Source organism: Zingiber officinale, chromosome 3B (assembly GCF_018446385.1).
Source record: "Zingiber officinale cultivar Zhangliang chromosome 3B, Zo_v1.1, whole genome shotgun sequence".
Lineage (NCBI taxonomy): Eukaryota > Viridiplantae > Streptophyta > Magnoliopsida > Zingiberales > Zingiberaceae > Zingiber > Zingiber officinale.
Window position 1 is genome coordinate 74,928,142 of NC_055991.1, and position 26,170 is coordinate 74,954,311.

Sequence of the window (26,170 nt, forward strand, 5' to 3'; positions counted from 1 at the left end):
TTGGGGACATTCTCAACCTAGATTACTAGGACACAGTTTCCTTCTATAATCAACAACACACACTATAAGTGATATTATTTCTCAACTTATCGGGCTTATTGATTCATCGAACTAAATCTCACCCATTGATAAATTAAAGAAATAAATATCAAATATATGTGCTTGTTATTATATTAGGATTAAGAGCACACACTTCCATAATAACTGAGGTCTTTGTTCCTTCATAAAGTCAGTATAAAAGGAACGACCTCAAATGGTCCTACTCAATACACTCTAAGTGTACTAATGTAATTATATAGTTAAGATAAACTAATACCTAATTACACTACGACCTTCCAATGGTTTGTTCCTTTCCATCTTGGTCGTGAGCTACTGTTTATAATTTATAAGGAACCAATAACATGATCTTCTGTGTGTGACACCACACACCATGTTATCTACAATATAAATTAATTGAGCAACTACATTTATCATAAATGTAGACATTTGACCAATGTGATTCTTATTTCTAGATAAATATTTATACCAAAAGCTAGGCTTTTATTATACACTCTAACAACTACGATCTTCTTAAGCCAATGAGAAGATCGATTGGTCAACCTAGGGTCAACAGCTTCTCCAAGCTCCACCCTTTGACCACCTTGTGTTGCTCGTGCCCGCCTCGGAACTCCGTCTCGTGTGGACCCTCCACCGCTCCAATTTGTACATTACAATTTGAAACTCGAGTTACATTCGAGTCTAAATCTAATTTACAACAAGAATATAATAGAAGGCACGACGCGCAGGTCACGAATATAATACAACACTCGCAAACACATAACGGCACGCAGGCCGTATTATGAATTACAACACAATCCAATCATATTGGGTTTTTGGGCCATGACTATCAAAAAATTAATATATAATTCAAAATTATATATTTTTCATAATTTTCTGTAATTTTAAAATTATTTTTTACAATTTTTACGAGTAAAATTTCCCGGCGGACCCGTTTAGCGGTTTCGGGCGCAATGGCGGAACGGATCCCCTTGCGGGGCCAGGGGCAGCGCCCCTACCCGCGATCTAACCATCGCGAGGGTTCCTTTGCGATCCAACAATGCCTAAACCCGCTGTCCCAAAACGATTTGGGCCGAGACATTGCCGTTTCGGAAAAATCTTCCCGGCGGGTTCGTTTTTAGCGATTTCGAGTGCAACCGCGGAGCAAATCCCCTTGCGGGGTTAGGGGCAGTACCCCTACCCGCGATCTAACCATCGCGAGTTGCTCCTAAGCGATCTAATGGCACCCAAGCCTGCTGTCCCAAAAAATTTTGGGGCGAAACAAAGCCGTTTTAGAAAAATCTTTCCGGTAGCCGAAGCCTACAAGTGCCGAGACACTTGTGCTTCGCTTCTACGGAAAAATTACCCATAAAAACTCGAAAATCATAATTTTACAGAAAATCACAGAAACTTTAGTTTTCATAAAACCAAAAACAAACTCGTACAAGCCTTGCACGTGGCTCTGATACCACTGTTGGGTTTTTCGGGTCGCGAAAACCGCTTTTCGCGTCGCGGAAACCCCAAATCACCCATAGCTGTAGATCCGTGCAAGGAAAACCGAACGAAAATTCCGAGTACGAGTTTTACATATCTTTTAGATCTACTCCTAGATCTACATGTTAAGAGCTTTATCCTTGTTGCGTGCCCTTTCGCGTTCCCGCTCATCCAAGGAGTTGCCGGATCTCTAGACCGTCAAGCGTCGGTCCTCTAGAAGTATCCACACGGACACGTAGGTGGAGAAAAACCTCACACAAAGGTGTGCTAGCACCTTAGTGAGATTCGGCCAAACAAGGAGGAGAGGGAGAGGGAGAGCTTGAGAGGAAGGAGGAAGAAGATACCCACTTGAATGAAAAAAATCAATTCCCATTCCAAACCAAAGTGGCCGGCCACTTCCCTTGTGTAACTCCCCATTAAATGCAATTAATGTGAAGTTATTAAGAAAATGGCTTTGTAACTTCCATGAGGTGGCAACCATGATGATGTGGTGCATCATCATTGGTCCACATCAATGCCAACTCACCAATGAAGTGGCATAAAGTCAAGTCAAACTTGACTTTTAAACTTCCTCTCAAGTCAAGTCAAACTTAACCAAATCTCTTCCATGGTTGATCTAATCTAACCATTTGATTCAAGCCAACTTAATATAATGAATCTAATTCATTAAATTAAGTTGATTTAATGAGTCATAATCTAAATTAGACTCATTGAATAAATGAATCAACTTGAGTCCAACTCAAGTTAGCCCAATTAGGATTACTCTTAATCCAATTTGATTCATCAAATGAATCTAATCCTCTTGGTTCATCATATGAACCTAATCTCCATCTAATTGTCCTTAGTGTGTGACCCTATAGGTTCTTGTAACGTTGGCAATGCCCTAAACACATTTAGGAGCATAAGTAATGAGCGGTATCTAGCAACACATCATTACTACCCAAGTTACAAGAATGTCGAGATCCGACATCACCTTGTGACTACCAATTGTGACTCCTCACAAAATAATGACAAGTGTCCTTCTATCCTAGACATCTAGATTGATCAATATGAGGCATAGACCGTGTCATCCTCTAATCAATCTAAATCTTGAACCCCAAGTAGACTCACTCAATCAAATGAGCTCAACATCTCATGTTGACTCATTTGGGCATGGCCATGCACTTAGTGGTCTCACTCTATCAAGAATATTGATGTCGCTCCCATCATATGGGAGGGATAGATCCCATCTACATCACTCACATCCCTCTGCATAATTTGTTACATACCCGGTAATCGACTTTATAGTCCACCCAGTTACGGGTGACGTTTGACGAAACCAAAGTACATAACTCCTTATGTAGGGATCCATGGTGATTTCAGGTCTAAGGACTAATAGTCATACTAATAGCCACATGAGAAAGAATATGACACTCATATAACGATCCATGATACTTTCTCATGGCGGGTCATTCAGTATACATTCTCCAATGTATACCCATGTGTCAGCTTGATATCTCTATATCCATGACTTGTGAGATCAAGTCATCGAGCTGACCTACATGCTAGTCTTATTGCATTAACATTGTCCCTGAATGTTAATACTCGACTAGGAATGATTTAGAGTAGTGTTCCCTATATCATCTCACTATCGATTCAACTAATCGATTGATATAGGTATGAACCTTCTACTCAAGGACGCTATTATACTTAGTCTATTTGGCACTAATACAAATAAGTATAATAACCAAACAAATGTCTTTATTAATATACAAGAATATGATACAATGAGTCCATACAATCATCAAATGATTGGCTCTAGGGCTCTAACTAACAAGGGGGAGAAGGAAAAGTATAAGTCTAGGGGGAGGTAGACCAAAATTTAACCTGTTTTATTTTTGCACTTAATTACAAATTTAGTTAAGTTTATTTTATGTCTATTTTTATCCTAGCTTAACTTGGGTTGCTCACACCAAAAAGGGAGAGATTGTTGGAACCCCAAGGTTATTTTGGTGTAATCAACAAGTTAAGTTAGGTCCTGTGTGTTTCTAACCTTGTGTCTAAGTGTGCAGGAACTTAGGAGCACAGGTAGTCAAGTGGAAGATGCAGCTAGCGAGAAGGGCGGCACGCGGTGCGTCCGAGGGACGAGACACTACGGAAGAGTACACCGACGGACGAGAAGGAAGCGTGCGGTTGTTCCGAGGGACGAAAGCCGGAGCGGAAGACTACTCGAGGAGCAAGAGACGCAGCTAGCGAGAAGGACAGCACGCGGTGCGTCCGAGGGACGAAGACTGCGGATGAGTACGCCGGTGGATGAGAAGGAAACACGCGGCAATTCCGAGGGACGAGAAGCCGGAGTGGAAGCCCACTCGAGAAGACCGGAAGTTGGGTTTGGGTGAGCCCTTTCCTTTTCTGGATGTCCGAGATCACCCAAGCGAGCGGATCCGGAGTTGAAGACCCAGACCGAGGCGACCAGAGCCGGAGCAGAGGACCTGGACCGAATAAGTCACCCGGAGTTGACTTTTGGGTCCGGGGCGCCCGTAACTGACCGGGGCGCCTAGAGTTGACTTTTTCACAGATCGAGTCAAAACTCGATCTGAACGTTGGGGGATAAAATTTTATCCCTCCCAGGGCACCTGGAACCCTCAAGGCGCCCCGATCAAGGCTATAAATATAGCATTCATCCAAAAGCTTTTCAACAACTCAGAGCAATTCATTTCCAACGCTTGTACGCTTCAGTTTTAGATTAGCTTCTTTATTTTGCGCTTTTACTGCTGTAAGAGGCTTCTCCGCTCGAAGGAGATACTAGTGCGACATTCCTTAGATTAGCAACCTCCTTGGTTGTAACCAAGTCAAATTCGGTGCCTCATTTTTCTGATTTACTTTCTACTTACTTTAATTTACAAGTGTTAGTTTAAGAGTTCGAGAAGGGTGTTTTTGTTTTTGTTTTACAGGGCTATTCAACCCCCTCCCCTTCTAGCCGACCGCAACGGTCCTACACCCTTTACTCCCATGGAATTGTGGAATGGGCGTAAGCCTAGTCTGAGTCATATTCGGATATGGGGTAGTCCAGCACATGTGCTGAAGGGAGATACTGACAAGTTGGAATCACGTACAGAAGTTTGTCTGTTTGTGTGATATCCTAAAGGAACAAAAGGAGATTTATTTTAGAATCCTAAAAATTAGAAGATCATTATTGGAACCAATGCTCGATTTTTAGAGGAAGATTATGTAATGAGCCATAAGCCCATGAGTGAAATTTTTCTAGAAGAAATGAGAGAGGACATACCTACTTTAGTATCAACAATGCAAGATGAAATATCACAAGAAACTACAACACGTATCATAAATAATACACAACAACAGACAGTGCATCATCGTAGTGGGAGGGTTGTTAGGCAACCTGAAAGATTCATGTTTTTGGGAGAGTCGTCGGACTTGATCCCAGGTAAACATGAACCTAATCCTCGAACATATGACGAAGGACTCCAAGATAAAAATGCAGCATTTTGGCAAAGAGTAATGAATTCAGAAATAGAATCTATGTATTCTAATAAGGTCTGGGAGTGTTAGTTAGGGCCCTAGAGACAATCATTTGATGATTATTGTATGGACTCGTTGTATCATATTCTTATATATATAAAGGCATTTGTTTATAGTTATTATACTTACTTGTATTGGTGTCAAATAACTAAGTATAATAGCGTCCTAGAGTAGAAGGTTCTTACCTATATCAATCGATTAGTTGAATCGATAGTGAGATGATATAGGGAACACTACTCTTAATCATTCCTAGTCAAGTATTAACATTCAGGAACAATGTTAATGCGACGAGACTAGCATGTAGGTCAACTCGATGACTTGATCTCACAAGTCATGGATATAGAGATATCAAGTTGACACATGGGTATGCATTGGAGAATGTATACTGAATGACCCGCCATGAGAAAGTATCATGGATCGTTATATGAGTGTCATATACTTTCTCATGTGGCTATTAGTATGACTATTAGTCCTTGGACCTGAAGTCACCATGGTTCCCTACATAAGGAGTCAAACGTCACCCGTAACTGGGTGGACTATAAAGGCGATTACTGGGTATGTAACAAATTATGCGGAGGGATGTGAGTGATGTAGATGGGATCTATCCCTCCTATATGACGGGAGTGGCATCATTATTCTTGATAGAGTGAGACCACTAAATGCATGGTCATGCCCAAATGAGTCAATATGAGATGTTGAGCTCATTTGATTGAGTGAGTCTACTTGGGATTCAAGATTTAAATTGATTAGAGGATGACACGGTCTATGCCTCATATTGATCAATCTAGATGTCAAGGATAGAAGGACATTTGTCATATATTGTGAAGAGTCACAATTAGTAGTCACAAGGTGATGTTGAATCTCAACATTCTTGTAACTTGGGTAGTAATAATGTGTTGCTAGATACCGCTCATTACTTATGCTTCTAAAAGGGTTTAGGAGCATTGCCAACGTTACAAGAACCTATAGGGTCACACACAAAGGGCAATTAGATGGAGATTAGGTTCATTTGATGAACCAAGAGGATTAAGTTCATGTGATGAACCAAATTGGATTAAGTAGTAATCCAAAGTAAACTAATTGAGTTTGACTCAATTTGGTTCATGTGTTAAATGAGTCTAATTTGGACTTAGACTCATTGAGCCAATTTAATTCAATGAATAGAGATTCATTAAATTAAAATTGACTTGAACCAATGGTTAGATTTGATCAACCATGGGAGAGAAGTGGTCAAGTTTGACTTGACTTGAGAGGAAGATGAAAGGTCAAGTTTGACTTGACCATTGCCACCTTATTTGTGAGTTGGCATTAAGTGGACCAATGATGATGTTCCACATCATCAAGGTTAGCACATGTGTGTGCCACCTCATGAGGGAGATCAAGAGTTGTGACTCTTGATATCCCATGGAGGTATATAACCTCTTCTTTTGAAGTGGTCGGCCACTTAATATTTTTGTGAGTTTCATTTTGTTTTGTGTAACTCCCATCTTCTTCCTTGCATCTTCTCTCCCTCTCCTCCACCATTACCGAGACCTTCAAAGGTGCTAGCACACCTTTTGTTTGGTTTCTCCATCTCTTGCTTGTGTGGATACACATAGAGGAGTATCTACTTTGATACTCTCGAGATCCGGCGAACCTTGGACGAGCGGGATTAGCGAAGGGCTTCGCATCAAGGGTAAACTCTTCTCCTTTGTAGATCTAGTGTAGATCTAGGTTAGAAAACTCATACTTTAAGTTTTTACGAAATTTTATTCTTCGCACGGATCTGGTGGCGGGGGATTTCGGGGTTTCCGCAATGCAAAAAGTGGTTTTTGCGGCCCGAAAAATCCAACAGGGAGCTTGTAGAACCACCAAATGGTGTAAAAGTCGTTGGATGTAAGTGGATCTACAAAAGGAAAAGAGGGACAGATGGGAAGGTGGAAACCTTCAAATCAAGGCTTGTTGCGAAAGGGTACACTCAGAAAGAGGGAATCGATTATGAGGAAACGTTTTCGCCAGTGGCTATGCTAAAGTCTATCCAGATACTCTTATCTATTGTTGCTCATATGGATTATGAGGTTTGGCAAATGAATGTCAAGACAGCTTTCCTTAACGGAAGGTTTGAAGAGAACATCCATATGAAGCAACCAGAGGGGTTCATAGCAAAGTGCAAAGAGCATCTAATTTGTAAGCTCAATCGATCGATTTATGGGCTGAAGCAAGCTTCAAGATCTTAGAACATCCGATTTAATAAAGTAATCCAGTAATATGGATTTATTCAGTGTCCGGATGAGTCTTCTGTATACAAGAAGTGTGATGAAAACATGGTGGTATTTCTTGTACTATACGTAGATGACATTTTTTATAGTTGGAAATAATATCAAAGTGTTGTCGGAAGTAAGGGTATGGTTGTCCAAGCAATTTAATATGAAAGACTTGGGTGAATGTGCACATATTCTTGGGATCAAAGTAATAAGGGATCACAAGAAAAGAATATTATGCTTATCCCGAGCTTCATATATCAATAATATCCTAGCTCGTTTTAGCATGCAAGACTCCAAGAAAGGTTTTCTATCATTTAGGCATGGAGTAGCTTTACCTAAAAAGATGTTTCCGAAGACATCAAAGGAGATAGAGGACATGATGGCAGTTCCTTATGATTCGACTGTCGGAAGCCTAATGTACACTATGTTGTGTACGAGACCGGATATCTGTCTTACCGTGGGCATGGTTAGCAGATATCAAAGTAATCCAGGACAGGGATATTGGACTGCTGTAAAGCATATATTAAAGTACCTGAGAAGGACTAGAGATTATATGCTGGTTTACCAAGCAGATGATTTGCTCCCTGTGGGTTACATGGATTTTGATTTCCAATCAGATAGGGACAATAGTAAGTTGACCTCGGGGTTTTGTGTTTACTTTAGGAGGTAAAGCCATTACAATGGAGGAGTGATAAGCATAGATGCTTTTCGGACTCCACCATGGAAGCTGAGTATGTGGCAGCCTCTGAGGCAGCCATAGAAGCTTATGGCTCAGAAACTTCATAATGGACTTAGATGTGATTCCTGATTTGCTCGAAAATTATTACAGTATAATAAGTAGTGTAGTAGCAAACTCGAAGGAACCACAAGCCCATAAGGCAAGTAAACACATAGAGCGCAAGTACCACCCAATACGAGACATCGTATAATGAGGAGAAGTTGTTGTCGCCAAGATTGCATCAGCAGATAACCTGGCAGATCCTTTCACTAAGGCCCTAAGGCAAGAGCTTTTGATGGACATGATGAAGGAATGGGAATCAGATGCATGACCAAAACCAATTCCTCCTCTCGGTCCCTGTCGTAGCCTCTTATTTATAAAGTCTTATACCCACCCATACGCACCTTCTTATCCACCTTAAGGTGGTCAGCCAAGCCTAGCTTGGAGCCCAAGCTAGGGCCGGTCAAACCAAGGTGAGATGGTGGCCGGCCCTAGCTTGAACCCAAGCTTGGTGTGGCCGACCAAAATAAATTAAAAAGGATTTTATTTTTTAAAATCTTTCTTATGTGGAAATCATAGTTTTAAAAGATAGTTTAAAATTTAAATCTTTCCTTTTATAGTTTACTACAAAAGATTAAGAGAAATGTTTGATATCTTTCCTTATTTGTAGTTAAAAGGAAGATTTTAACTTTTGATAAAACTTTACTTTTTAACCATCCTCATGATTTTAAAAGAAAGTTTTAAAATTTTAAATCTTTCCTTTTATAGTTTCCACAAAAAAATTAAGAAAAGATTTGATATCTTTCCTTATTTATAGATTGAAAGGAAGATTTTAATTTTAGAGAAAACTTTCCTTTTTGTAAATCATCAGCATGTTTTAATAGGGAGATTTTAATTTATAAAAATTTTCTTTTATGACCAACCATGAAGGGAATTTTTTAAAGAGAAATTTTTATTTTAAAAAAAATTCCAGAAATAAATTAGGAAGTTTTAATTTTGTTTTTAAAACCTTCCTTGATTGAAGGGATTAAGGTGGTCGACCATGTGTAGTTTAAAAGGGAAATTTTTATTAAACTTTCTTTTCATTGGCAAAAAGAATAATGAAGTTTTAATAAAACTTTCCTTATTTGTCAATGTTGGAACCCCAAGGTTGTTTTGGTGTGATCAATAAGTTAAGTTAGGTCCTGTGTGTTTTTAACCTTGTGTCTAAATATACAGGAGCTTAGGAGCACGGGTACTCGAGCGGAAGACGCGGCTAGCCAGAAGGACAGCACGGGGAGAGAGCCGACGGGCTCGGTGCATCCGAGAGACGAGGTGCCGCGGAAGAGTACCTCGGTGGACGAGAAGGAAGTGTGCGCTGGTTCCGAGGGACGAGAAGCTGGAGCGGAAGATTGCTCGGGGAGCAAGAGACGCAGCTAGAGAGAAGGTCAGCACGGGAGAGAGTCGACGGGCTCGGTACGACTGAGGGACGAAGACTGCGGATGAGTACGTTGGCGGACGAGAAGGAATCATGCGACGATTCCGAGGGACGAGGAGCCGGAGCGGAAGCTTCCTCGAGAAGACCGGAACTTGGGTTCGGGTGTGCCCTTTTCCGGATGGCAGAGATCACCCAAGCAAGTGGATCCGGAGTTGAAGACCCGGACCAAGACGAACTGAACCGGAGCGAAGGTCCCTATGGAGAAAAGTCAACTCCTGTTGACTATAGTGCTCCGGGCGCCGGTTCCGGGCGCCCGAAACCATTCTGGGCGCCTGAAACAGCCCGGGGCGCCCGGAATGGCTCCGGCCGCCCGGACCTTAAATCTTCACCAGATCGCGTCAAACGTGATCTGAACGTTGGGGATAAAGTTTTATCCCCCCAGGGCGCCCGGAACCCTTCGGGGAGCCCCGACCAAGGCTATAAATATAGCCTTGGTCCAGAAGCTTTTCAACGAACTCCAAGTAATCATTTTCAACGCTTGTGTGCTTTAGAGTTGTAGTTGAGCTTCTGTTTCTGCGCGTCAACGTTGTAAGAGGCTTCTCCACCTAAAGGAGTATTCTAGTGCTTTCAACTTCCTTGGATTAACAACCACATCGGTTGTAACCAAGTAAATATCTTGTACCTCGTTCTTTATGTTTTTAATTTACTGCTTTGCTTTATTTATACAAGTGTTAGCTTAAATAGTTCGAGGAACGGTTGTTTGTTTTTATTTTATAGGACTATCCATCAACCCCCTCCTAGCTGGTCGCAACGGTCCTTCAGCCAAGACCAAGGAATATAAATGAGAGGGTAGAGGTGCCTCACCTCACAACATATAATCTAGTACTCCCCTCTTCTATTCCTTGGTGGTGTGGTCGACCCTCTCATCCTTCATCTTCTCCTATTTTTCTTCCTTGATGGCCGGTGGCATCTCATCTCAAGGAGCTTGGTGGTGGCCGAATCTTGTTAGAGGAAGAAGGAGAGATAGGAGGCTTTGTTTCTAGCATCCCTTGGAGCTTGGTGGTGGTGGTCGAACCTCATCTTCTCTTGGAGTTCTTGTGGTGGCCGAAACTTGCTTGGAGAAGAAGGAAGCTTGGGTGGATTCTCGTCTCGGTAGATCGTCGCCCACACGACTTCCGAGATAAGAAGAGGAATACGACAGAAGATCGTAAGGTCTATAAGCTATAAAAGGTATAACTAGTTATTTGTTTCCACATCATAACTAGTTCATCTTTTTATTTAGATCTTGAAATACTAAACACAAGAGGCTAATGAATCTAGGTTATCGAATTTATGTTTTCGATTTTGTATTTTTTTTTTGTTTTTCGAATTTGTGATTCGATTGTTCTTTTTGGTTAAACCTAGGGTTACTATAAGGAAATTAAATATTAAATTTCGTTAAAAGGCTTTGTCTAGGAAGTGGTGGATGCTCCCATACCCAAGAAGGCCTAGTGTCTCGCCATGTTTAACCTGGAAGCCAATATCTGAAATTAATATTTAATTGAATTTGTAACATGGGTAGATTTGGATCAATAATGTTAAGCATCGTTTGCAATCCAAGTCTAAACCACTAAGAACAAATAAGTTGAATTTGGAATCAATAATGTTAAGTTCCGTTTGTGATTCCAAATTTAATTTCTAAAGAACACAATAAGTTGTTAGGAATGGTTCAGGACTTGTACAAAATTTTTATACAGGGGAACCAGTACGATATTCCCAATAGCAACCAACATTTTTCACTTGGCTTTACTCACCAGGACTTTCATACCAAGTGTTTGGTCAACATTAGTACACTTGAATTTTCTTCTTCTACCAACCTTCTCATTGGTCCTACCCTTACCTAACCTTCAATTAGGACTTCACAATCAAGTATCTGGTTAACTTTGACTCTTCTTCACATCAAACTGGTCAAACCTTGACCAGAAGAGAATTACACCAACAATATCTCCAAATGGATAATTATAGCTGCAATCTCCATATATTGTCAAACATCAAAACTCATATATCAAGACTCAAGCTTAGTCAAACTGGTCAACCTTGACCTAAGAAAATTGTACCAACAGATTAAATGTTCAGATTCGCTTTTCCCTTGCCCCTCCGAGATCAAGATGATGATGAACTCCTTGTCCTCTTTCTTGCCCTTGGCCTCCTTCTATTGTAGTCAAAACTCGGAAGAGGAAGTCAAAAATGTATAGAATTGGAGTTGACAGTGTGTAAAGATTGTAGAATTGAAAATGAAATTATAAGAGTAGAGAAGATATGAATGAAAATAATGAAATGAACTCTCTATTTATAGAGTTTGGAGAGTGATATACACTAAATTGTAGCTTTTGATAAAAAAAACGATTAAATGATCACAACCATTAAAAAAAAATCCCTCTTTTCTTCATCCCAATGGCTAGAATACATGACGGTTCCAATGGGTTTGAAATGGTGGTTAACCGTCAAATGGTGGTTTTGAACCGTAACCGACCCAGCACCTGGATGGGCCGATTATGATTTTTTTAATTAGAACCGGGTCAACATGCACCCAGCTAGTTGACCCGGTTCCGGGTCTGGGTTGGGTCCGATTCAGACCTGGCCCGAGGTCGAACCCAGTTTGGCATAGTTTATATCTATATGGATGTTTACTCCAATAGGTCTTAGGGACAATTCTCAACGGGTACAAAATGTCTCGTTGGATGTCTGACATCCCAATGTAAAGAGCCACTATGTTAAGATAAAATACCTCTCGTGATTTATCTGTATGTATTTTGTCATGAGATCGATGCTAATCACTTGAGGTAATCGATACCACTTTTACTCCAAATATAACTATTTTTAAAATAAAAATAATTTTTTCAAAATAGAATGTCCTCTAACCACAATAAAAATAAGCACTCTTCTAATTTTTTTTACAAAAGTCAAAGTATCCTCTTTTTGTCCAAATCATCAATGACGTTCCACTTTTAATTTTTTTCCAAAGGGCATCTATTCTACTATTTGACGGGGTATAATTATCTAATTGTTCTTAAATACTATTCAATATTATTTATATTATTATCAACCGATCCGGTGGATTTTATAATTATAATTTTATAACTACTATACCTATTCTAACAACTACCATTTCGTAATTATTATAATACATACTTAACATATTCAAATATATTCATATTATAACAGTTATGAAATAGATTCAATCATATTCATCTACCATTCACACGGTACAATTATAAAATCGTACCTACTTCAACTATTGTAACAATTATGAAATCTTAAGTATTACACACGGATTTAAACTACTCATCTAACATTCACATTATAATAAATATGAAATTATAACTCCTACAACACATCCGATTCATAATTTAGATGGAAATTAATAATAAAAACAGTGCTAAAAGATACTTGAATTATTATGAGCTGGAAAACAAAACGCACTTTTATTTTTTTCCATTTAATTTACCCTAAGGTGAAAAGCAACTACTATTAAAATTCACACATATTATTAGGAACAATAATAGAAACCTTATATTTTAACACCAAGATTATTATGAAAATTGAGCATATCATATACATTGTTATATAACAAAATTATAAATTGCATGAAAAATTTCTAATCATGAGAATCAACATGAAATCAAATATTAATTCCATTACAGAGCTATAAAGCATTTGGTGATTGAATTCAAAAGCGACTAATGCACACAATAATGAACTTTCCATTTCAAAGAAGCTTGGACTCGATAATTTACTATTTACTCGCATCTAAATCGTTTCTCATCTTCTTTAGCTTCCAAAATCTATACAGGGAAGACCTCTTCAATGGTTACTATATCCAAGGGATGTATAGTAAAATATCAGTGCATGAAGCATGAAGCTGCAAAGATCCCCGACAATTGTCAAAGTAATTCCCATTCTCAGGTGCTTTTAGGCTGAAGAAAGATGCATTAGAGGACCTAAAGAGCATCCGGCCCTGTGATCATCTCTAGCCTTCGACTATTAGTGAAGTGAGCTCAGTTTCTTGGGAGCTTCTCAGCTTTGCAGCAGGTAACCACCTTCGAAATTTCTCAGGAACCCATCTGAAAGAACATGAAAACCATCAAGTTATTTCACATATATTAGCCAATCAAATTGAGAAGGAATAGCGGAATTGGAGGGGAGCTCGGTCCACCCCAAAATGACTAGTCATTTGGGAGAGGAAGCACACTGTATTGTTAATACAGACACAACTTAATAGTAATTCATTGCACTTGTCGAATGTGGAATTAATAAACTTAGAATCATGATGCAATCATATTGAATCAGAATGAAGTCTGTTTCACCTGAAAATGACATGATCCGTTAAGAGTGATAGTGATGCAGAAGTTAGTATTGAGATCGCTAGAGGGGGAGGGAGTAAATAGCGAACCTACAATAAAATCGTCTTTCTTTCTCTTGCTGATTTCTTAACAAAGATACATTGGAGTAGAAACATATATAAAACAAGTATATCAGAAATGAACATCAACATTTACTTAGTTCACAACCCTCATGTTCAGGCCTATGCACAATGTTGTCTACTACTTTTCTCATCTGCAATAAAGGGTCGGAGGGGGAGAAACCTTTTAATACTATCAAATATTACAATGAAATATAGAAACATTAAGGAGAATGAGGAGACAACAATTTCGGCCGGAGGGGGAGAAACCTTTTAATACTATCAAATATTACAATGAAATATAGAAACATTAAGGAGAATGAGGAGACAACAATTTCGTAGCTTGTATGTATGTGTTATATGTTAATCTCAAGCCTCTGATCCTCATTTTATAGCCTCAACCTCAAGCTCATTTTTGTGCTGACATGGCATGTCCAATCAACCAAAAAATCTTATCCGGTCAAGTGGAAACTAATGACTTAGCTTCTTGACCTCATTCATGAACATGTCTCTTTTTGCCTCTATCGACATGGTAGCTTTTCGATCGACTGAATCATTTTCGATCATTTGATCCTCGGTCAATTGATATCACCGTGCTAGATCACTTGCCACATCTTCTCCAGATTGATCACAACTCTTTTTTTTTTATCATCTAGTCCTCGCGAATAACCCTATTCAAAGGGATAAGAGGATATAAATATTGTGCATTTGTTGACCGAACATATTTCTTGGTAGACCAAAACCATGTTTTCAATCGCCCGGAACTCCTGACTCAGGTTGACTACAACCGAGTCTGCTTAAGTTGAATCTACTCTTTGTCACCACCACTTACCTTAAGCAGTCTTCTTCCCTGTTTATCATCTCTTGGATGCACCGAACCCTTCAACTCACTCCCTGTACATCCTTCTCGCTCCACCGATGTACTCTTCCTTTAAGTTTCTCATCCCTCAGATGCATCAAATCCATTAGCTCTCTACTTATGTCATCCTTCACGCTTGCTTACGTCTTCTGCTCCAAGTTCAACGGTCTCCAATACTCCTTGTCCTTCTATTTCCTCAAGTGTCCCATACCACCCTTCTCCATATTCCATCGGGCCTCGAGTCATTAGGTATTCCCGTGTGTTCTCCTAAGTCTCTACACACTTAGACACACATATTGAACACAACAGCAAAGTCTAACTTAAACTCATTTGACCAAACATCGAAATCGTGGTCAACACCACTCGGGGTTCCAATGATTTCCTCCTCAACAGTTTGGGGTACTAACATAGTCATCTAGGAGGTGGACACCCTCACAAAATATAGAGGTAACAATCCTTTCTTTTCGAAGTGATTACTCATTTGGGAGAGGGGCATCCCCTTAATGTATAGATAGTGGATCACCACACTTGTCGATATAAAATTAATGAATATGGAGCATCTTAACTCCATCTCTCTCACTCGTATGGGCTTAATTTTGAAACCATGTTAAGTTGGGTAGTCCTAGTCATTTTGGAAAGAGACACCCAATCACCACACTTGTCCATGTGTAACTAATAGGTGTGGAGTATTCTAGCCTCAACACATCCCCTTACGTCGATCATGACTCAAAAGTATTCTCTCTGATAGTATGTTAAATTTGGGAGGAGCCGATTTCATCAAACAATAGTTTGGTTAGTTATTTAGGAGACAAGTACCCCTTTAATACATAGACCAATGAGCATGAAACGTCCTAATTTCATCATATCCTTCTGCCCTTCATGACTCAAAGATATAAGCATAACTTCAATACCATATTGGATTGACATGAAACTCATTTTATCCTAAAATGATTAATGAGTTAAGAAAATGATCACAACTATAAGCATGGAACATCCTAACTTCAACATTTTAAACCATGTTCTGTGATTTTTTAAACCATAGATGATTCAACCATAAAGAAGGCATGTTCTCAGCAGAGATCTCTATAGACAGCCTTCATTGTATTTATGTTAGTTCTGCAGTAGCCACACCTTCAAGGTTGGCATTCATTGCACGCTCAAATAAGAAATATCAATAACAAATAACAATGTAATCAAATTACTAACATGACTTACAAATCGATTCTTTCGGCAATTGCTCGGCGTACAGATGAATTAAGGCCATATGCAATTGAATTGAATAGTCCCTATCCAAAGAAGAAATGCAGTATTAGCAAAGATTGGAATAATAATGTACACGGCAAACTCATTCCACACCATACTAATCCAAAAGGTAAACAATAACATTAAAATGGGGAAAAAAAAAAGTCATCACCCTCTTCTTTAAAATGCCTCTTAAAATTTTAAAATCAACAAAATACCCTTTAATATTTTCAAACTATGATCATTTAATCTCTAAAATATTTCAGCTGTTACTTTATCTGATGGAAAAATAACACAGCACATATGTGACATAACTATCACATCATTATTCCATTAGATGAATTAACGAGTTTATAACTAGTGGGTAAGAAGGTTTTAACGATTTTGAGACCCTAGACAAGCATTTTGTAAAGGGAGGGTAAATTCTAAGTGAAATGAAAAAACTGTAATATAGCTAGAAAAAAATGTACCATGAGTCCAGCGAAACCAACATCAAGAAATGAGAGCCAAAAGATCCTGTGGTTGGGATTAATGAAGTCATACGCACGGTTAATTGTGGCAAATGACCAAGATCCTATCAAAATCAAGGGGTAGTAGCCCCACCGATTGAATGCCTTCAAACAGAGAAAAGCATGTGTCAGCCAAAATGGTAATGAATGCTTAACAAAAAGAATAAAATATTCTTCATGGCAAAACATTAATATAGGAGCAGGGAACATGCTAAAGGTCGAAGTTATGGGCAAATATGAGGTAAAAAAGTAACAGATAATATACAAAATAATGTACTAAAAGGTATGATTTTAAGTGTTCATTGAAATTGTTTGACATAGTTCTGATCTTTGACTGACACCACATCAACATAAATAACTATCCACTCGCATCAACATAGTTTTGATGATATCAATCAAGACTCAGATAGAAGATTCTCTTCCTGCCGCTAATTTTCTATTTTGTCTATCGATCATAGGGAAGAGATAAAATGGGGAAATATCAATTAAAGTGATAGCAATAGCAAAGAGCAGTGGTGCTAAAACCAAGATGTATCTATATCTTATATTCTAGTCTAGTTATGTCAATCAGAGTTCAATTCCAAATGATTGATCGAGATATATTTAGGTCTTAGAAAACTATTTGATTTGATTGATCTCACAAAGATGCTATGAGAACTAATGCTTTCTTACGATAAATGGCACATCTTGGAACTAATAAGGTGTAATCATTGGTCAAGATGTTAACTATATTTTCAAAGAATTTTACTGTAATAGTTTAATTCAATTGTCTTTCTAATTGTTATAAAGTTTGATTTGAAAGCATAAAAGCTAAGCGATAGAATATTAGAAGATTAACAGTCATTACATTGACTTGGTGCACTAGGAAGTGTAGCTAACAGCATAACACAATATCAAAATTGTATCGGTCTCTACTAAAACTGCAATACTTTTAACCGTGCTACAAAGTAATTCAAACTAAATGAAATCCTTCCATGCAGGATGCCAAAATCCCCAAGGACCTAATCCAAATCACTTCAAACAATAAATTTTACTTGATAAAATGAATAACCTTTCTGTCTGCTCTCAAATCAGATTGGTTTGGTCGCTCTGACAAAGCCACTGCCATCTGCAATTTAGCCAATGTAGTGAATATGCTGATAGTATAGGTTAAATTCAGAATCATTTAAATCAATGAGAAATAAAATTATTGACCACCAAATAAAAAGTTTTTCAGAGTAAATTAGAAATTGTACCCGTGTCGCATTGTTTAGAGTATGATTCACTTGATAGTATGTAAAGCCATTGTAAAGTATGGCACCCCATAATGGCCCATAGAAAGTTATCAAATGAGCTACCTGTAAACAGTAGTTCTCTTTAAAGTCATGTAATTACTGAAGCAAACAAAGAAGCAACACATCAGACGCATAGTTGTGAAAACCATAGGGGGCCAGCCGGTCCGACTGGAAAAACCAAACCTAGGTTCAGATCCAATCTGGTTCTCCAAATGGATTGTTTACACAAACCAGTCAAAATCGAGTGAAACAAGCTGATTTTTATCAATATGGAAGAATCCACAAGTTGTATAAAAACTAAACTATTTTGTTATTCTTCTAATAATTGAGTAATTTTGTTAGTTTTTTAATTTTTTTTAAAATACTCATTTATTCTTCTACAATTTTGACATAACAATAAGTAAAAAAAAAGTAAAGGGCAACCCGGTGCACAAAGCTTCCACCAATACAGGGTGTCAAGGAAGGATCGGACCACATTGGATCTACATGATAACAATTTTATATTGAGCCAAGGCTCCCTTCATAACAATAACTAAAATCATGAAAAAAATAAAAAACCTTAGTTATTCACTCTACTCTAGCTATCCACTCAAATATTAGATTGGTAACCATGTCTTTTTATCAACAACAACAATCAAGCCTTACTCCACTAGGTGGGGTGACTCTTACTATATCATTGTCTATACTTAAATAAATTTTATCTTATTTTATTGTTACTAACCAAGTCTCTTTTTTTTTGCTTCCTCTTCCCATTTGATATGCGTGTTTGTCATAGTTTCATATCGCCTAATTGGAGCATTTATTGGTCGTCTAAGTACATGTTGATACCATCTTAAACGTGTCTCTTGGAGTTTCCCCTCAATAAATGCAACTCCGACTTTCTCTCTAATACTCTCATTTCTTATTCTGTCATAGCTGATCCCAAGCCCGGATAAAGGAGGGTTGTGTTAGGTTGTCAACCAACGTTAAAACTATGACAAATGTCTTTTTATCAACACTTATAATTTAATTTCTAGCAAATTAGATATATTGATATTGATTAATATAAATAAAATTTTTATAACTAAATTTTAAGATTTTTCATAATAGTTAATAAGGGTGTTTGGGTAACTCTTGATTCAATAAGCAATTTGACAAATTGATGCACCGACTTGACTAGTGAAGTGGTACTTTTTTAGATTTAATTTATGGTCTTTTTTTAGAACTACAATTACATACATAATTTGAAATCTCATGTTGTGTTGAGGGTATAGTCAAGTGTACCATTCCATTAAATCGCCAAAATTGATATTGATTTGTGATCATGTATGAAATAGGCGAAGACGGAGCACTGGGTAGGTGACTTTGCTACTAACTATGAGAAGACTCTGAGCTGGCTGGGGATGACACCGAACAATCCTTTTTGCGCACACCACAAAGCAAATGGAAACGTTAGAGCGAGAACTAGGGAGGGGGTCCCTGGCACAGGCACTCCGACACTCAAGTCAGGATCGTGACAAAAAGTGGAGATGTAACGTAAATGAGCGTGAGTGAGCGTCCTTGACCAAAGGGTGCGTAATGTAACGTAAGTGAGTGAGTGAGCATCCCTGGCCAACGGAGAGAACCTCTTTTTATACTGACCCTTATAATCTCTGTAATAATGAGGCGTCAGAGAATGTCTAATGTCAAAATATGTCGAATAAAGGTAGAGGTACGACCACCCTCAGGAAGCTTCTGGGTCGATTGCTTCTCCGTATTCTCCGATCGTCAAAGGTCGAAAGTGGTTTGACAATTTATCCTCTAATATTTCTTGGGAGAACAACATGCTTATCCGTTCGGGAGAACCACTAGGGACCTGAGTCTTTCTCTTTCGCAGGTCCCTAGTGGGTGCATTCCCAGAAGATGATCCTTGGGGCCTTTCCGCTCAGCCCATATCATCAAATAGTGTGTGAAATAATGCCCAATGATGCACGACTAGGGAGGGTGGCACGGGCGGCAGGCTAATCGGCTGCGCAGGCACTTGCATGAAGCCAACCGGAGGAGGAACTGGCGGGAACCCAGTTGGTCCTTCCACTTGAGTCCCTCGACCAGTGCGAGGGCCCATCGTCGATGCAGCCAGATCATGTGGTAGAGTACCTCCAGCTGCTGCTTGATGTTGCTGCACTAACTTCTGTGCTCGAGTAGTTATTAGCAACTCCAAATCTTCTTACAACCAAGTAACTGTAATAAATCGCCCAGTCTCTTCCATCTTCGCGTTTCAGATTCATGCAAAAATTTCCACAAACGACGCTAAATTTAATCCTGTCTGAAATCGAGGAAGATGGAGCCTTGGAGAGGAGGCTTTGTTGCTGAATGTGAAAAGACTCTGAGCTGGCTAGGGATGACATCAAACGATCCTTTCTACACACACCACAGGTAGAGCAAATGGAAACGTTAGAGCGAGAACCAGGAAGGGGGTCCCTGGTGTAGGCACTCTGACACTCAAGTCAGAACCATAGCAAAAAGTGGAGAAGAAGATGAATAGAACATTAATGTTGATGTGTGTGGGTGAGCGTAATGTAATGTAAGTGAGCGTCAATGAGCATTAGTGAGCGTGAGTTAGTGTACCTGACCAACAGAGATGACCCCCTTTTATATTGACCCTCATAATCTTCGCAATAATGAGGCATCAAAGAATGTCTAGTGTCAGAATATGTCGAGTAAAGGTAGAAATACGACCACCCTCAAAGGAAGGTTCCATTGCGTGCATATGCCAAGGTAGAGGAATATTCCTTGACGAGTAATCATTATTCTCTGACAGGTTTTTACGATTCTCTGACACTACTATCTCCCGGAAGAAATCCAGCTGGCCTGTAGCTGATCGACTATAGGCTGGGAGACTGGCATATGGGAAGTAGGGAGCTAAGTCCCGTAAGGTCCGACCGGTCATATGCTGGGGGCCTTGCCCTTGAGGAGTCAGGAACTGAGCTCTGAATGTCCGACTGGTGTTGAGGCTGATCAGTTGTATACTGGGAGACTAACACATGAGAAATGGGGATAAGTCTTGTAAGGTCCGACCAACACTTTGGGCCGACCGACCATATGCTGAAGGTCTTGCCCATGAGGAGTAAGGAATTGAGCTTTGGATGTCCATCTGGTACTAAGGCCAATCGACTGTATACTATGAGACTTGCCCTTGAAGAGCGAGGAGCTAAGTCCCGGAAGCTTCAACCGGCTCTTTGTGCCCTTGAAGAGTGGGGAGCTAAGTCCCGAAAGGTCCAACCGACTTTTGGTTGATCGGCTGTATACTGTGAGACTTGCCCTTGAAGAGTGGGGAGCTAAGTTCCGGAAGGTTCGACTGGCTCTGGGGTCAACCGGCTTTATGTTGGGAGACTTGTATAGGAGAAGTGGAGAACTAAGTCCCGTAAGGTGAGTGGTCTGTCCGATTGCGTACACCCCGACCATCCCCTTGAATTTGATTGTCACCTCACCTTGACCTCACTTTGACTATCGACCCCACATCACTTTCGAGACAGCCCACAACACACCATATCCAAATTTGATGCTGTCTGAAATCGGGAAAGATGGAGTGTTGGGTAGGTGGCTTTGCTGCTGACCATGAGAAGACTCTGAGTTGGCTGGGGATGGCACCTAACGATCCTTTCGGCGCACACCACAATGAGAGCAAATGGAAACATTAAATCGAGAACCAGGGAGGGGTCCCTAGCGTAGACACTCCGACGCTCAAGTCAGAACTGTGGCAAAAAGTGGATAAGAAGATGAATGGCAATGCCGATGCGTGTGGGTGCGCGTAATGTAACATAAGTGAGAGTCAATGAGCGTCCATGAGCATGAGTGAGCGTAACTGACCAACAGAAAGGACCCCATTTATACTTTCTCATAACCTCCGCAATAATGAGACGTCAGATAATGTATCAAAATATGTCGAGTAAAGGTAGAGGTATGGCCACCCTCAGATGAAGATTCCATTGCGTGCATATGCCGGGGTAGAAGAATATTCTCTGACGAGTAACTGTTATTTTCTAACAGGTTGTTACGATTCTCTGACATTGTTATCTCCTGGAGGAAATCCGACTGGCCTGTAGCTGACCGACTGTAGGCTGGGAGATTAACACATGGGAAGTGGGAAGATAAGTCCCGTAAGATCCGACCGACACTTTGGGCCGACTGACCATATGTTGGGAGCCTTATCCCTGAGGAGTGAGGAACTGAGGATGTCCAATTGCCATTGAGGCCGACCGGCTGTATATTGGGAGACTGACACATGAGAAATAGGAAGCTAAATCCCGTAAGGTCCGAGCGGCACTTTGGGTAGACCAGCCATATGATGGGGGTCTTGCCCCTGAGGAGTGAGGAATTGAGCTTTGGATGTCCGACCAACGCTGAGGCCGATCGGCTGTATACTATCAGACTTTCCTTTGAAGAGCGAGGAGCTAAGTCTCGAAAGGTTCGACCGGCTCTTTAGTCGACCGGCTATATATTGTGAGACTTGCCCTCGAAAAGTGAGGAGCTAAGTCCCAGAAAGTCCAACCAGCTCTTTGGCAGATGGGTTGTATATTATGAGTCTTGTCCTTGAAGAGTGCGGAGCTAAGTCCCGGAAGGTCCTATCGGCTATATGCTGGGAGACTTATACAGGGGAAATGGGGAGCTAAGTCCCATAAGGTGAGTGGTTTGTCCAACTGCGTACACCCCTACCACCCCCTTGAATTTGACTGTCACCTTATCTTGACTTTGACTTTCACCTCACCTTGACTTCACCTCACTTTGACTATCGATCCCACATCACTTTCGAGGTCATCCATAACTTACCGTATCAATTTGTATGGGCAATCTCTCATGTCATTTGTACCAATGAGATCTTGACACTTGTTTTAATATTAGTAAGGTGTAATCATTAGTCGAGATACTTATAATACTTTATAAATTATTGCTCTAAAATTTTAGTCCAAATGACTTTTGAATTGTTATAGAGTAGTATTTAGAAGTAAACAAGCCTAAGTGAAAAAGGATTATAGGATTAAATCTTATTTGAATTCATCTGCCCATGCTTGGGAGCATGCCAAGCATTGGTATGGAATGGCATGATACAAAAAAAAAATCATAGTTTGTGACAAAATCCGACAAGGGATAAGATATTAAATCTGGGTTAAACGAAATTATTAACTAATATATTCTGCAAAATCTGGTAATTATTCAAATCGCGAGGATGTCAGTACATTAAAAATATAGATTTTATCCAAATTTTTATACTCGTGATAAACATATATGGCTGTTGGCTTGCTGAACCAGACAGGCTTGAAAGAACTAAATCATTACACAGGCCCTGAAATAGCTAACTATGAGAGGCGGGCATATTATATCATGACACAATGAAAAAAATATCCAACCAATCCTGAAACAACAATGGTAAAATGGTATTCTTTTCATGGAGTTTTTCTGAGAAATCAACATGTCAGTAGAAGTGGAGTTATTGAGGACACCTCACTGGATATTTATGGTGTCAAAAATCTAAACATCAGCTCCTAGCAACTTTGATTATTTATTGAAATTACACCCCTCTTATAGACTCAACCCAAAATAAAGTAGGAAGTAAATAATGCAAACTAGAAAATATAGTAATCCAATTAGACTCCTACCAAAACTTTTTGACATCCAAAAATTAAACAATTACCAAAACATACTCTCTTGAAGAGGGGAGACATCACCAAAATTAATCCTTACAAATCAAAATTTAAAAATAATCAGATCCTATTCTGCACCATGTGGGAAGCATTAGCTTTCTCCAAGTGAGTTAATATTATACCAAAAATGGCTGTTACTTATTGTTCAACAGAATTAAGTGAATGTGTTTAAAATGTATACAAATATAACCTCATTAAGCAAAAAAGATCAGCATACTATTACTATATGAAACCAAGTATTACTATGACAAAAAATAGTAAACAGAAATGAGTGTCTAGGTAGCAAAAATTATAGGCATACCTTCTTCCCTGTTCGTCCAGGTTCAGTCCAACACCATGCCCCTTGCTGTCCATAATCACTGCCAATGGAGCGAATTAATGTTGTAGCAAGTGAAGTGCCTATAAAGATGAAAAATATTTTAGGAAAATTAGCAAAAGAAGAATGGGATAAATCCTACTCAAATACTTGACACACTAGTTGACGTAAACAATAGAAGCAATTTGTATAATCCTCATGCATGGTACTTTTTTGGGTTTTAATATGGTAGAACAGACCTATAACATCAGGCAACAGTGGAACCATAGAAGACATGCAATAGTTTAATTGCTAAGAAATAGCCTTAAGTGTAAAGAAGCATGCCCTGGAACCAGAAAGCTTAATTAGAGATGACAATGCCATTTTAACATAGTACAAGGTGATTAGTAGCATATAAAATAAACATGCAGTGGACACCACAAATACCTACCATTTTCCACAAAGAATGATATTAAATTGTATATTTCAAGTTATTTTTAATGTTTCTCTGGGACATCAATAGTGGATGTACATTATTGTCGAGTCAACGAGTGAGTTACCCCCATCAGTTGGATGGCAACTACCCATGGCATAAAAGACATGCAAAACAATGATATATCAATATGCGATGTCTTAGAAATATGCATGATCATTTACAAAGAAAATCAATATCAAATTGTTTATGTGAGAAAGTACTTCAGAAACAAGTACAATTCATACCCCAAACATACAAGTGAAAAATTGAACCATAATCTTCCACGTCAGTTTGATGTTTAACAACAGTGCGATGAAGAGTAAACGCAATGGTTGTTGTCCACAAGAATGATGCAACACTGAAGAAATGCACACTGTAGTCTTGAGCATAGCAGAAAAAACTATTAGACGGATCCCTGCAAGATCCAAAAGGTCCTCAATATAACCACAGTTTGAAGACAAGAAGTCATTTTGGCACTCTATAGCCATTTTAGCACCTCTTGTTTAACTAGAGTCCTCCAATCACTTCTTCCTGTTTTTAAATTCGTTAGGTCTTCCTTCACCTTCTCTTTCATGAGTAAATTGATCGCTTGGCCAATACATTTACAGTCACTTTTAAACTAGTACAGACTACATTAAGAAGTATTCATGTATATCTATTCTTGAGTAGAATAATCCCATGGTAGAGTTACATACGTGAAGCAAAGAACACTAATCTTTACAAAATGAGTAGATTCCATATTGCATATAAAGGAGAAAAGCATGAGAAGAACAATCAAGACGATAACCCTCGTCCCCAGGGCCCCCGCCAGTCAGCCTCACGGCCAACAAGGAGGTAAATCACGGTAACTGTTGAGGCAAGTGGGATGAGAAAGAGAAGAACAATCAAGGATGTGAAAGAAAAGAGAGAGAGAGAGAGAGAGAGAGAACGAAAGAAGAACGGTAGAGCATACCCGACCATAATGAAGAAACTGCAAAACATGTCCTGCAAAGTATTAAACATTAAATTAGAAGAAATGCATATTTGTTAGCAAGTGATTAGTGAATGATACTGAAAATAAATTACACTCATGCAAACCAATTGTGCCCAAAAACTAAAATATGGGAATTTATGCGTCGGAAACTCTCAGTTCATTACTCGAAGATGAAAATTTGATGAAATGGCGAACAGTAAGATTCAGAGAGAGAAGGGTAGTACGGAGAGGGCGAGAAAGAAGACAAGCTTGAAGGAAAACTTGTGGAGCTCCTTGAATAGGAGGTAGCAGAGGACTATGAAGGACGATCCGGCGAGGGACAGCGCCGCCGTACCGGCACTGATCGCCACCAAGGTGTGGCGGTCGGCCACGCTCAGACCCGCCGAGGACGGCACCGAGGACTCAGACAACGCTTTCATGGCCGCCGCGGCCGACAACATGGTTGCCGATGCCGCCTTCATCGGATCGATCACCTGGATCTCGCCTGAGCTGTGCGGAGGTGGAAATGGGGAAGACGATGAAGAAGACGCGTTAACTCCCCGATCAAACGGTACAGATTAATTCAGGTTGGGCCCACACTTGATTTTCATTTTTCACCTGCGCAAATATAAAAGCGTTTTACCATCGGCCGGTCCAATAAAATTTTCTATCAAGCGAAAATTTTTCACGGGCTATTAGATTAAATTAAAAAATATAAATAAGTTCATGGACTGTCCAGCGTTAAAAAAATTTTGAACTCTGTAATATACCCTAGGTGAAAATTTGAATTTTATTATCTAAAAAGTCTAAATTTGAATTTTATTATCTAAACAGTCTGTCCTACGTTTTTACCCTCACATTCTAACGGCTTCTATACACCCATTATAATTGTAATTAAAATTACTTTTCAAAAATTATTTTAATTAAAATCATGATCAAATTATTTTAAAATTATTAATATTGATCAAAGTTTAAAATAATTTTAATTAACTTATCAATATTAAAATAATTTTAATTAATATTGGAGCAATTT

General features: G+C 39.3%; 1 protein-coding gene across 1 annotated transcript; it reads right to left on the reverse strand.

The window, feature by feature from the left end:
- Window positions 1-13,037: 13,037 nt before the first annotated feature.
- On the reverse strand, window positions 13,038-25,687 carry LOC122056563 (G-protein coupled receptor 1-like). Its single transcript, XM_042618568.1, has 9 exons — window positions 25,383-25,687; window positions 25,138-25,169; window positions 24,431-24,600; window positions 23,717-23,814; window positions 17,717-17,818; window positions 17,533-17,589; window positions 16,443-16,586; window positions 15,946-16,016; window positions 13,038-13,533 (listed from the first exon to the last, which is right to left on the reverse strand). Exons 1-9 carry the CDS (start codon window positions 25,617-25,619, stop codon window positions 13,440-13,442), a joined length of 1,005 nt encoding a protein of 334 aa, XP_042474502.1. The 5' UTR covers window positions 25,620-25,687; the 3' UTR covers window positions 13,038-13,439.
- Between the last annotated feature and the right edge of the window lie 483 nt (window positions 25,688-26,170).